This window comes from Oncorhynchus mykiss, chromosome 16 (assembly GCF_057628025.1).
Source record: "Oncorhynchus mykiss isolate SJ-2025 chromosome 16, ASM5762802v1, whole genome shotgun sequence".
NCBI lineage: Eukaryota > Metazoa > Chordata > Actinopteri > Salmoniformes > Salmonidae > Oncorhynchus > Oncorhynchus mykiss.
The window spans coordinates 72,083,899-72,097,231 of record NC_143037.1 but is presented as its reverse complement, the minus strand read 5'-3'; the positions used below and the strand labels follow the sequence as shown (position 1 = coordinate 72,097,231).

At 40.7% G+C, this 13,333-nt stretch overlaps 2 protein-coding genes across 2 annotated transcripts in view; both read right to left on the bottom strand.

Moving 5' to 3' along the window:
* LOC110492642 (syntenin-1) overlaps nt 1-6,545 on the bottom strand; it is a 35,726-nt gene extending 29,181 nt beyond the window's left edge. Inside the window, exon 1 of the mRNA XM_036947666.2 lies at nt 5,426-6,545. The gene's annotated coding sequence lies outside the window, so the exon portion shown is untranslated. The remainder of the gene's footprint in view (nt 1-5,425) is intronic.
* Nucleotides 6,546-6,755: 210 nt separating this feature from the next.
* Nucleotides 6,756-13,204, bottom strand: fkbp1ab (FKBP prolyl isomerase 1Ab). The gene is made up of 5 exons (XM_021567074.3): nt 13,023-13,204; nt 12,756-12,803; nt 9,322-9,434; nt 8,285-8,433; nt 6,756-8,147 (listed from the first exon to the last, which is right to left on the bottom strand). The coding sequence occupies exons 1-4, from the start codon at nt 13,057-13,059 to the stop codon at nt 8,305-8,307; spliced, it is 327 nt and encodes a 108-aa protein (XP_021422749.1). The 5' UTR covers nt 13,060-13,204; the 3' UTR covers nt 6,756-8,147; nt 8,285-8,304.
* Between the last annotated feature and the right edge of the window lie 129 nt (nt 13,205-13,333).

Here is a 13,333-nt window from a genome sequence, read left to right as displayed (position 1 = left end):
AGATGGATATTTTTTAAAAGCTGACATTGAATAGCTCTTTGAGCATGAAGTTATTCATTACACGTTGGATGGTCTATCAATACACTCAGTCACTACAAAAATACAGGCATCCTTTTTAACTCAGTTGCGGAGAGGAAGGAAATTTCACCGTGAGGGATTTCACCATGAGGCCAATGGTGACTTTAAAACAGTTAAGAGTTTGATGGCTAAGATAGGAAAAACATCAACATTGTAGTTACTCCACAAATTACAATACTAACATACAGTTGAAGTCGGAAGTTTACATACACCTTAGCCAAATACGTTTAAACTCAGTTTCACAATTCCTGACATTTAATCCTAATAAAAATTCCCTATCTTCGGTCAGTTAGGATAACCACTTTATTTTAAGAATGTGAAATTTCAATAATAGGAGAGAATAACAATTTATTGAATATTTTATGTCTTTCATCACATTCCCAGTGGGTCAGAAGTTTACATACACTCAATTAGTATTTGGTAGCATTGCCTTTAAATTGCTTACCTTGGGTCAAACGTTTCAGGTAGCCTTCCACAAGCTTTCCACAATAATTTGGGTGAATTTTGCCCCATTCCACCTGACAGAGCTGGTGTAACTATGTCAGGTTTGTAGGATCCTTGCTCGTTCTGTACACAAATGTTCTATAGGTCAGCGCTTTGTGATGGCCACTCCAATACCTTGACTTTGTTGTTCTTAAGCCATTTTGCCACAACTTTGTAAGTATGCTTGGGGTCATTGTCCATTTTGAAAAACCCATTTCCGACCAAGCTTTAACTTCCTGACTGATGTCTTGAGATGTTGCTTCAATATATCCACATAAGTTTCCTTCCTCCTGATGCCATCTATTTTGTGAAGTGCACCAGTCCCCCCTGCAGCAAGGCACCCCCACAACATGATGCTGCCACCCATGCTTCACGGGATGGTCTTCTTCGGCTTGCAAGCCTCCCCCTTTTTCCTCCAAACATAACGATGGTCATTATGGCCAAACAGTTCTATTTTTATTTCATCAGACCAGAGGACATTTCTCCAAAAAGTACGATCTTTGTCACTATGTGCAGTTGCAAACCATAGTTTGGCTATTTTATGGCGGTTTTGGAGCAGTGGCTTCTTCCTTGCTGAGCGGCCTTTCAGGTTGTTGATATAGGACTCGTTTTACTGTGGATATAGATACTTTTGTACCCGTTTCCTCCAGCATCTTTACAAGGTCCTTTGCTGTTGTTCTGGGATTGAGTTGCACTTTTCGCACCAACGTACGTTCATCTCTAGGAGACAGAACGCGTCTCCTTCCTGAGCAGTATGACAGCTGTGTGGTCCCATGGTGTTTATACTTGTTCATCTGTACAAACAATAGTGCGCGTGGTACCTTCAGGCGTATGGATATTGTTCCAAAGACGAACCAGACTTGTGGAGGTCTATAAAAACAATTCTGGAGTCTTGGCTGATTTCTTTTGATTTTCTAATGATGTCAAGCAAAGAGGCACTGAGTTTGAAGATAGGCCTTGAAATATATCCACAAGAACACCTCCAATTGACTCAAATTATGTCAATTAGCCTATCAGAATCTTCTAAAGCCATGACATCATTTTCTGGAACGTCCCAAGCTGTTTAAACGCACAGTCAACTTAGTGTATGTAAACTTCTGACCCACTGGAATTGTGATACAGTGAGTTACAAGTGAAATAATCGGTCTAAACAATTGTTGGAAAAATGACTTGTGTCATGCACAAAGTAGAAGTCCTAACCGACTTGCCAAAACTATAGTTTGTTAACAAGACATTTGTGGAGTGGTTGAAAAACGTGTTTTAATGACTCCAACCTAAGGGTATGTAAACTTCCGACTTCAACTGTAATTGACAGAGTGAAAAGAAGGAAGCCTGTACATAATAAAAATATAAAAAAAACATGCATCCTGTTTACAACAAGGCACTAAAGTAATACTGCAAAAAATGTTACAAAGCAATTACCTTTTGTCCTGAATACAAAGTGTCCAATACACATTACTGAGTACCACTCTCCATATTTTCAAGCATAGTGGTGGCTGCATCATGTTATGGGTATGTTTGTCATCGTTAAGGACGGGGGAGTTTTTCAAGAATAAAAAAGAAACAGAATGGAGCTAAGCACAGGCAGAATTCAATAGGAAAATCTGGTTGAGTCTACTTTCCACCAGAGACTGGGAGATGAGGTCACCTTTCAGCAGGACAATAACCTAAAACACAAGGCCAAATCTACACCGGAGTTGTTTACTAAGAAGACAGTGAATGTTCCTGCGTGGCCGATTTACTGTTTTGATTTGAAAATCTACGGCAAGACCTGAAAATGGTCAACCAACTTGACAGAGCTAGAATAATTATTTTTGGAATAAATGGGCAAAGGTGTGGAAAGCTCTTAGAGACTTAGCCAGAAAGACTCACAGCTCTAATCACTGCCAAAAGTGCTTCTACAAAGTATTGACTCAGGGGTGTGAATAATTATGTAAATTTGATATTTATGTCATTTCATTTTCAATAAATTTGCAAAAATGTTTTAACTTTGTCATTATGGGGTATTGTGTGTAGAGAAAAGTATATTTAATCAATTTTGAATTCAGGCTGTAACACAAAATGTGGAATAAGTAATTGGGTATGAATACTTTCTGAAGGCAATGTACAGTATGTACTGGGGCTGATATGGTCTGTGTTTTGGTACAGAGCCTCCGCTCTCTCAAAGCTGGTAAACAAATACACACAAGTTATCATGGAAAACTAGCATAATCACAGGACTGAGGGTGGAGCAAGACTAATGGATCTAGGCCTAATGGAATAGCAAGAGACAAACAGGATGAGAGAGCAGTTTCCCTTTTACTGGAAGAGATAGGTCTACAGCCAGAGTTAACAAGAAACTAAAAGCTCACTTACAACCACTAGAAAGAGAAAGACAGAATGAGAGAGAGGGGGAATGAGAGAGAGGGAGGGAATGAGAGAGAGGGAATGAGAGAGAGGGAGGGAGGGAATGAGAGAGAGGGAGGGAGGGAATGAGAGAGAGGGAGGGAACGACAGAGGGGAAATGAGAGAGGGAGAGAATGACAAGAGTGCATCACATGACAGAGTACACACTTCCAGTACAGAGTAAATAGAGATCAGCTGTACTATAGGGTGTGGCAGGTGAAACTGTCCCAGAGTCTACAGTAGACACCTACCATGCTGAGGAGTAAGAGCCCAGTCACTTATGAATGACTAATCGTCATCATCATCATCATCATCCTCAACTACTCAAACATACAAGCCTTGCCTTTAAGGACCAGGCCTTTGGCTATGGTGTCCTTCTGATCAAATTGTTGCCGTAGGCCTATGTGTACATTCGTTAAGATGTCACCTGAGCCATACGGGTCATTCCAGGAAGAAGAGAAGACATGAACTGGTCTGGTCGCATTTCCGGTACGACATCAGAATCACTGTGAACGACGGTTTGTTTATAAGTTGGTGTCTCCAGTGTGTTGTTGAGAATGGTGTTGAAAAGGAAAAGTACAAGAGAGATGTTCATGTCACACGCTGTTCCTTTTTTATATTATACACTGTGGCATCCCACTTTGTGAATAAATCCCAAGATAAGCCATGAACAGGAAACAGGAACTTAGAGGTAGTCAAAGATACACTGACTGTGGTCGACATGGTAGCAGTGTCAATGTCCAAGTTCTTTCTCTCCCCCCCCCCCCCCCCCACACACCACACACACAACAAAATGAAGGGGGAAAAAAAAACTACACAACACACAGCGAACTTAGAGAACAAAAAAAATATATATACACCCTATCCCACAACATTGATGCAAATGATACTCACTCCTACACGTGAAGCACTGTCAAACCACACACCACGAAAATAGACAAATCCTTGTTCCTCTACAAGAACAACATACAAGACAAAGGACAACACACAATTGTGAAAAGACATAACCCTACTAACACGTTCCTACTAACAGGTGGTTGACACTACTACAAAGTTTTAAAAACAAGTGATAAAAATAAGCACATCATGTGAACATTTAGCACGATCACTGAGCCAAGCTAAACATGCCCAACAATCACGCTACTAAAGTCAAGACTACTGTACACTACACACCCAATTCACAGACCAGAGAGAGAGAGAGAGAGACACTCCATTATGTCTCTGAACACCAAATGAAAACATGGGAAGTGCCTTGAAATGTGCCCCCCACCCCAACCACCACCGGCCAGAGAAGGGGGGGGAGAGAGACTATGACAATGATCACAAGGTCCACTATTATAACTAATAACATGTTTTATGTCCTCTCACCTTCCTCTTTGTTTTCAACCAGTGTTTACCAAGTTGTGATAAAATATATGCCTAGCTACCCCATTCAGAATGTTCTTCTGTGCAGTCCTACAGTACTGAAGTTAGCTTCATCCCTCAACTAGGCCATTTAAAATTACCATTTATAGTAACAATTTTGACTTTTAATTTATTTTACAGATGGCTACCCATTTGCAACATTAAAAGTTACTTATTTTTTATTTGATATAAAATGGTAATTTAAAATGGCTATTTCGCAGGACGAAGCTACACTGAACTAAACCATTGACATCCATATTCATTAATCTGTTTCAGTGCTGTCTGAGCTGAACAGTGACTAGATTGACCTAGGTCACTATACGCTTCTAAATCAGAAAGGTTGAGATTCTCCCAAACATTAACCTAGATGTCTAGTTAAATAAATAAAGGTTCAATAAAAATACAATTAAAACGTTCCATACAGCTCAAACTTAATAAGACATCACACATTTTGCTAAGACGGTCTACAGCTGGCTAATGTCTGTCACATCTCTCTAGTGTGACAGACATTTGTGTAGCATGAGTCAAGAAATCACATGATGTCATGAGTCAGAGGTTTCAAAAACCATTGAGATTTAATTAACATTTGTAAACAAATATAGTTGAAACATTAGTTAGGTATGTAGCTGAATATGTAGTTTGCTAGCCAGTTAACTGTACTTACCTGGCCAGGCTAATAGCCTCACTGTGACACCATATGATAAAAGACAACCACATGGAAGGCACAGTGCATCTCGTTAGCTATATATATATATATATATATATATATATATGCTAGCTATGCTAGCTAAACTAGCGACAGATTTTCATCAGCTAACTAACAAGAAGTTGTGGCTAAACGATGAGATACCTAGGTTAACTGGTTACCTAGTTAGCTAAATGTATCAAGACAAGATGTTACTGTTTTCTTTATTCCTCCAATCTCGGCTAACACGTCGCTGGTGAATAACTTTGCTCACTTACGTTCAATCACCACCTTTGTTTCGATACATCTGCTAGCAAGCTAACAGTATTTAGCTAACCGGGAGAGCTACGCTAGCTAACGGGAAATGTTGTTGGACATATGTAAACTCACCTTAAAAGTTTTTGATGGTGAATGTCTCAGGGGGGGAGAAAAAAAACTCCGACTTTTAGTTACTATACTCCTTTTTCTGCTTCGTACTTGGGACGAAAGCGCCGCTGTTGAGAAGTGATATTCCGAGTCACCGCTAATGTCCTGGTCTAGAAAACCCAAGTCAATCAGAGGCGGTGACACAACCAATGACCGCCCATCAGCTGTTGCCGTCTCAGGGCATCCATACATAATGCAGACATACATAATGCATGCAGCTATGGTCAGGAATATCTCATTTTCAAGATTTTTCGCAAGTACTTGAAATTGTGCAATATGAGGTGGTTAAAGACAATCTGTGAATTTAGTTAGTTCAGTAACTGTTCGTCAGTGGAAAATGGGGCTACTACTACTACTGTGGAGCAATTTTGCCACTCTTCTACGTCTTGCTGTGGGTGATGGCTCATATATCTTCTAATCTCTATGAATATGAGCGATGATCTATAAAACCCTATTCCAATCCCGAGATACCACTTCGGTTTCTATAGCAAAGCAGACACTAATTGAACACCTTGATACTTAAAAGGTGCCACTACACCTAGAATGTCTCAGCATGTCTCCCCTATGTTGAAGCTAGGTGAATTGCAACAGCACTAAGTAGGCTGTATTAAAAACACATCTCCCCCTCACCCGCAACATGGCAGAGACACGGGCTTAGCGCCTCGTATCATGTGGATATATATGTATGCAACAAAAAGTTAAACATTCTCCTTCTGCTACCATTTATGTAGGCCGTATAGACATACAGTTTGATTCATACTTTCGATAAGTTCCATTTGAAATTAATGTACAGTACTTCTGGTGTACCAACATTCAAAACACTCGGTGTGATCGAGGCGTGAGCCTTTTAGTTTCGGTTTTGGTTCACCGGTTTCAAACAGTTGTAAAAACAAAAATGTTTTGCTATTGAAAAATACATTTCACAGGGATTTAGATGGTACAAGGACCCCCTACACGAATATTCAGTGCTTGTTTTTGAGCGAACAGTGTATTATTTTAGCAACCACGAAAAGAGCAATTTCCACTAGATAGCACAGGCACAAAGTTAAAGAAGCCTCGACCGCGGCGGCCGCTCCGGGAGGAGAACGCAACAGGCGAATATCACAGCCAATCACAACACTGGCGGGTAAATAATACTGCGAAACCCTATCATTCTACTATTACTGCAGATATAATATGTACATTTTCTAAAATTACAACGCAACATTTCAACAAAAAAACATTATTTAATAACCCCAACCTCATTAATGCCAGATATCCCGGTAATTGAAGAAAAAAATGGACTTTCCACAAAGCAGGTAGAGAGCACTTTATTGCAACTGCAAAAACATTTATTGGTTGTGCCTGCGTATGTAACTCAGCACACAAATACACAGTACATAGGACTGCATTTGTGCCATGCGCCTAGACAGCTGTAACATCAAGAGCAATGATGGCCAGCATCTGAACATGTTCTCTATGCATTAGATTTAACTCTATTTCAACAGACTTTTAAATGTGATACAAAACATGGATGTCTCCGTCACCTGACTACCACAACACAGCATTTTTATTTAGGCAGTGTGGTGTCAGTCTAATGACGCTGACAAAAAAAATATTTACCATTCAATTACAGGTAAAAGTAGAAGTCATTCTTAGTTACCAAGTCAAATTGTATTGGTCGCATACACACATTTTAGAAAGATGGCATCTGAAAAATATATAATGTCAAGTTGTGAGACAAAATAAGGTGGGGGGGGGGGGGGTCACAATTGAATCGATTCCTCAACCCCCTTTTCAAAATCATCACTACTCCAATTAATGTGCGTATACGATATGGTTCCCATCACTGTTAATAACACATGTATGGCTTTCAACAGGGTTAAAGATTTGACTTGGAAAGAAACATAAGCAACAACAACAACAAAAAATATGAAAATGCAAAACGTTGACACCTATAGATCAGGATATCATTATGTAGGACATGCAGAACCAGCTAGTTGGTTGCTCGTATGTCTCGTAATGAGAGACACGCAATATGATACAACAATTCTCTTCTGTACTGGTTTCTCTATGCAGAATGCTCACTAGCGCCTAATAAAGTTAATCAAAATGAAAGGAAACATCACTATTTAGTCTGGGTAAATAACATATGTTCCTGTTGTATACCATTAAGACATCCCATGACTCAATATTTTAATACACTTATGCCTCTCAACATTACACTAGGCCCTACAACTCAAAAAAAAAATCAATTCATATTTGTTCTACTTTCAGCTGGGTGAGGTATGGATGCAAACATGTACTTTTCATATTCTCTTAGTTTTGTTCCTCGGGTAGGCTTCACGTCAAGCACCAGCCTTCTATGTTGCTGATAGGTTCTCTTGAAAAGAGATGAATGTCGCTGCTAATATTTCATTGGTATTTTGCATTACTCATATAACCATGCACAACCAATCATTTCACAAAACAAAGTAAAGCACAATTAAAAAATTGAAGATTTAAAAACATCAAGGTTTGTAAGGTTTTAAGGTTATGGCCCATAGGTTTTTAAAGAAAAACAAAATAACCAAGGCATTGATAACGAAGACTTTGTATATATGGATAAAATAATGACCAAAGTGGTGGAATTATAGACTCAGGTCTCTTATAGAATCAAGTGCAGACTTTCTTAGCCTTTCTACATGTTTCCTAGGTAGAAAGCAGCCTGCAAAGACAGAGGAGGAAGAGGAGAAAGGGATTAGATTGAATCCATAGACTTGTAGATGCATTTGTGCTATTATTTAAACTACGGATAATAACAACAACAAAAAAACACTTTGAAAATCTTCAAAAAGTACTTACAAAAAAAATTAAAAAAAACTTCATTCAAGGCTCAGTAGCTCAACATCAAAGATGAGGGTGGCGTTGGGTGGAATGATCCCCGGGTGGCCCTTTGCTCCGTAGGCAAAGTCAGGCGAGCAGGTCAGCTTGGCTCTCTGACCGACACTCATCTGCAAGGAAGTGAGGGGGACATAGGTCAAGCACAGCCACACTGAGATAAAGCTATAGAGGAACCTCTATGTTTTATTTCAGAAAGAAGCATTTATTTTATGATACTGTTGACAACTTTTTTTTTGTTCAAATTGTGTTCATTTATGCATCACTTTTTGGTTGTACATAAAGCAGCAAATCGACCCCAGACCAGACGCTTAGTGTGTGTTTGTGTAATTGGGGGAGCGGTTTTGTCATGCTGTAAGTGTGGAGCCTCTGATGAAAACGCCGAGGGCTCTTGTGGAGAACTGCCATTGGCTGGGAGAATGCCTCGCCAACACAACAAAGACTAATACGGGCACGTCTTTTCACCGCATCTGTCGCCCTTGATAAGAATATTATGTAATCAACCTCCTGGCAAAAGCCCAGCGAACTGCTTTGAAGTACAACACAATGCCTCAGTCTCTCTCTCCTGTTGCACACATTTCCCTTTCAAATCTGCCGCAGCTACACATCACAGAGCTGTACAACAAGCAGACCGGACTGTGTGTACTGCCCTAGTAACAGTGAAGGTTTATGCTAATACTTCAAACCGTCTTCTTTAGCCCTCACAGAGCATGTCATATGTTCAGAGAAATACCATGTATGAAGGTCATTATGTTCCTACTGATAGAGACGGTGGTACCTGGAACAGTTCAATTCATCGAGTAAGAGAAATGTTTTTGCTCTGGGTAATCTTGACCGAGGGCTCATGCACAGCAAAGAAATACACCGATGGGACATTCTGTGCTTTGGCAAAATGGCAACCTCTCCGTTACAAGGACGTGGTAATTTAATTGTAAAACCCTTCTCCTGTACTTCCTAGTAGGGGCAGACAGACAACAGAAATGTCTGCACAGTACACCTACCTGCACGACTCCCTCTTCCCAGCCACGGATCACTTCCTGTTTTCCTATTTTAAACCTGAAGGGCTTGTCCCTGTCACGGGAGGAGTCAAACTTGCGTCCATCCGTCAGAGAGCCTGAGGAGGAGGAAATGAGAGGCAGAGAGGATTTATTTTGACAATCTGTAACAGAGATGGTGGCATGTCTTGTTACGTTTCAACGCAATCATTTCAGAACTGGACTGGGGGTGCAATTCCTGCACTAAAACCCAAACTAACTTGAGTTCCAGCAGGCAGACGAACACTAAAGGTGAAAGACGTACATCCTGTGGCTCTTGTAGGTCTACTTCCATATCTACTGTTATGCAACACAACAAGGGACAAAACCGACAGTTAACGAAGCATTAACAATATATCTTCTGAGCTAGTGTAAAACTATATCCCTGAATGCAAATGAAGGGATTCCACCGATAGCAGAAATAGCCCCTGCAGCTGTCTCTCGGGGTGGGCAGCAAAGTGACAGGAAAATGCCCATAACTGGGCGTCTGCACTCGGCAATCCATCCCGAGGAGGCGTTCATTGTGTACTGTTGTTGTTACCACCAATCAGGCCAGGAGGGGGCTAATCTCTGGTGTGCACTGCTGTGGGGCACATCAGGGGGGCAAGATATAGATAGTAATCCCAGACGTGGCGGGGTTGGGTGGCCAGATTTTTTTTCTTATTTTCTCTCTCTCTGCGTTGGCCAATATAATGATCTATTAGGGATGGAATTTATAATGCAAAAAACTTTTTCAGTTGTAATTTCTTTGACGTCGAACGTTATCGTTTTTGACGGTCTCAAAAATATCCCGTCAGGGAGCAGATTTATGCAAATAGGAGACTGACTTATCATGAGGGCAGTGGAGGAGTGTAATCATTGATGCCAATGGAAGCCAGGCTTCCCCCACATATTTGACCAATAAAAAAATAAAAATTGTATAAAATAATTGAATCTTTCATCTCTCTGTGTTTTCATACTTTCCCTTAAAATTGGCAAATGGCTGAATCTCACTGGAGAAATCATCAGAGCGAGGGAAACAGCGCCCCTCTGTCTTAGTATGTGTAGCCCATGTATCTGATGCTGTCTGGACCAAAAGAGTTGTTGCCGCCACAGCATTTGATTGATGATTGATGCCAACAAGCATTTCACCTCCGTTAATAAAAAAAAAAGCTGAGCTCAACTGTCGGTTGTCCTGGCACATGCTAAATGTCCCCCAAAAAAGGAGGCCAGTTTGGATTTGGCTTTACACCAAATCAAATCGCATCAAAAGCAAAACGTTGTCAGAAAAACTTGTCCGTTCCTGGTCTGCTTGTGTCGTTGTCCTGCAGTAGCTAGCTTGCTAAATCAGCCCTTTCCTAAGTCCTGGATGGAGATTTGGACTCCATGATTATGATGGTGATTCTGATCTAACCATAAATTCATATATTGAGCCAAGGGTCTGAGATGATTGAAATGCAATATGTAGTCTAGTAGTCTCACGTTAACTAGCTAGTTAACTTAGCTGGTTCATTGTTGCCCATGCAAGGAAGTTAGGCTAGCAAGCATTTTAGCTAGGTAGCCTATGACAACAAAAACTAAAAGTGTACTGTATGAGAAAGCCATATAATGTTTTACCAACATGAAAGAGAGGAGAATGACGTTGTCATTCAACTAGTCCACAATTATGGCGAGTCAACTTTTTTAAAACTTGCATGCACACACACACACACACACACACACACACAGAGAGCGAGAGAGAGAGAGAAAGCTGTACCATGGACAGTCACATGATAAATTAGCAACATTGATTGGACTAACTTGTCTTTGGTATCTTTCCGTTTGTTTCCACTGTATTATATATAGCCTAGTTGATTTGACGACGTTTTAATGTTGAAGTGTAAATGGTGCAGGAATAAGGGAGGCAGTTGCTCCCGGTGTCTTCGTGCTGACTTGCGGTAACTACGTGGATCTAAACCCAGCAGTTGCTCCCGGTGTCTTCGTGCTGACTTGCGGTAACTACGTGGATCTAAACCCAGCAGTTGCTCCCGGTGTCTTCGTGCTGACTTGCGGTAACTACGTGGATCTAAACCCAGCAGTTGCTCCCGGTGTCTTCGTGCTGACTTGCGGTAACTACGTGGATCTAAACCCAGCAGTTGCTCCCGGTGTCTTCGTGCTGACTTGCGGTAACTACGTGGATCTAAACCCAGCAGTTGTTTAGTAAACTGTAGAAAACATTCACTTGATGGACCGTGCTGTAGGTCATTTAACTATTTGTTACATGCAATATTTGTTTTTTGTGGACACCGGACATGTGTTGCTTTCTGGTACTGTGATGAAACAAGTATATGTGTAGTCTAATTTATTCCGCCACTGTGACTGTTGTCTTTATTGTTGTCTCGGCCATATTGCATATCAGAGTGGTGGGCTAACGGGCTTTAGAGCAAACAACACAATTGTCACAGGTTGTAAATATGGCTTTTTTTACTGGCTTGGCTTCCCCAGTGATTTAACTCAAGCACCAGCTATTGCATGAGGGTACAGTTCACACATGAATAACAGGAAAATATAATTTTCTGGCAGGAAATCAAAAAGTGGAAGAAAAAAAAACTACTGTTGCTATAGCAAACGTAGTAAAACATGTAGAATCTTGCCAGTGATGTAAATATTTTGTGTATGCATGAACCCGAGTATAATGGAAGTTACATGATAATCCAATAAGAGTGTTAGGACTACAATAGCAGCTATCCTACAGCTAGATAGCTGACAATTGAATAGTCTAAATCGTATGAGAACATGGAGAAAATTATAAAATATACCAACCCCTGCAACTATTACAATAACACACGAACTCATCAGTAAACAATTACAACGAAAGGGGGGAGGGGGGGGTCCATAAAAACACATCAGACAGCAATACTCAGTTCTTATCCAACGTCACCAATCCCCTCAACTTCAACAAAGGCAGGGTATCAGACTGGGTTTAAATCCCTCGCTGTCTCGTCTGTCTCGACCTCGGATTGAACCCTGCAGCTGCCGACGTCTGAACCCTCAACACAGACACCTACCTACCTGCATGTTATATTACCCTACTGTAATCACCTACGAAGTGTCCGGTGGCTACATTGTAACAAAGTAGTCTTGACTTCGCACGCGATGTTACAATGTTGCTCAATTTATACAATGTAGTAATAACCGCATTCCAATACGAAGAAGCCACCTGCCTCCCTTGTACAGAAAGACGTAACGCAACACACTGTTGGGTGGCCAGAGCTAAATATGTATTTGCAATTGCATCCAAATGAAATTCCCCTGAATGAAAATATTACTATTGAAACAAAAAAAAATGCACTCAATCGCCAAGGTTGTGGCCTGAGATTTAAGGGAATTTGCATTGGTGCTTGCATTCAGACAGACACTGGAAATGAATCTCCCAAACTCACCAACATAATGCACCACGCACGTCTGTCCTTTTTTAGGGAAGGTCCTTCCTGTGGGAGAAAAAGACATAGAAAAACAGGATAACTGGCATGAAAAGACGACGAGACGCTAAAACAGGATAACGGGCATGAAAAGACGACGCGACGCTAAAACAGGATAACGGGCATGAGAAGACTAAGAGAAGCTGCCTTTTTTTTGTGGAAATTAAAATGAATTAACGGAAATCCATCAGAAATCTTGAGCTAAAGATATGCATAAAAATATTTTACCATCGCCCGGGGTTATTGTCTCAATTTCTACTCCCATTTCCTTCGTTAATATCCCTCCACCCTACCAAGAGACTATCTTCCTTCAATCTGCTATTTCAGCGGCTGTTGTCGTCTGTCTCCGTGCGGCGGCGTCTACCACGTGATGGGAATGTAGCGGTTAAACCGGAAAAAAAAGTGGGAGTGTTTGTCACATTTTGAGCGCGATATTTTTTATTTTATTCTGTTCATAAATAATAACAATGTAATAACAATGTAATAACAATGCACGCACCATTAAACGATCCCGTGGTGTTTTTCTTATTCTGTTGGAT

Excerpts from the sequence above, each read along its gene's own strand:
- fkbp1ab (XM_021567074.3), bottom strand. The coding sequence starts at position 13,059 with ATGGGAGTAGAAATTGAGACAATAACCCCGGGCGATG. Across the intron at positions 9,435-12,755 it reads GTGCGTGGTGCATTATGTTG|GCTCTCTGACGGATGGACGC; the intron begins GTGAGTTTGGGA and ends CCTCCTCCTCAG. Across the intron at positions 8,434-9,321 it reads GGGAAGAGGGAGTCGTGCAG|ATGAGTGTCGGTCAGAGAGC; the intron begins GTAGGTGTACTG and ends ACTTCCTTGCAG.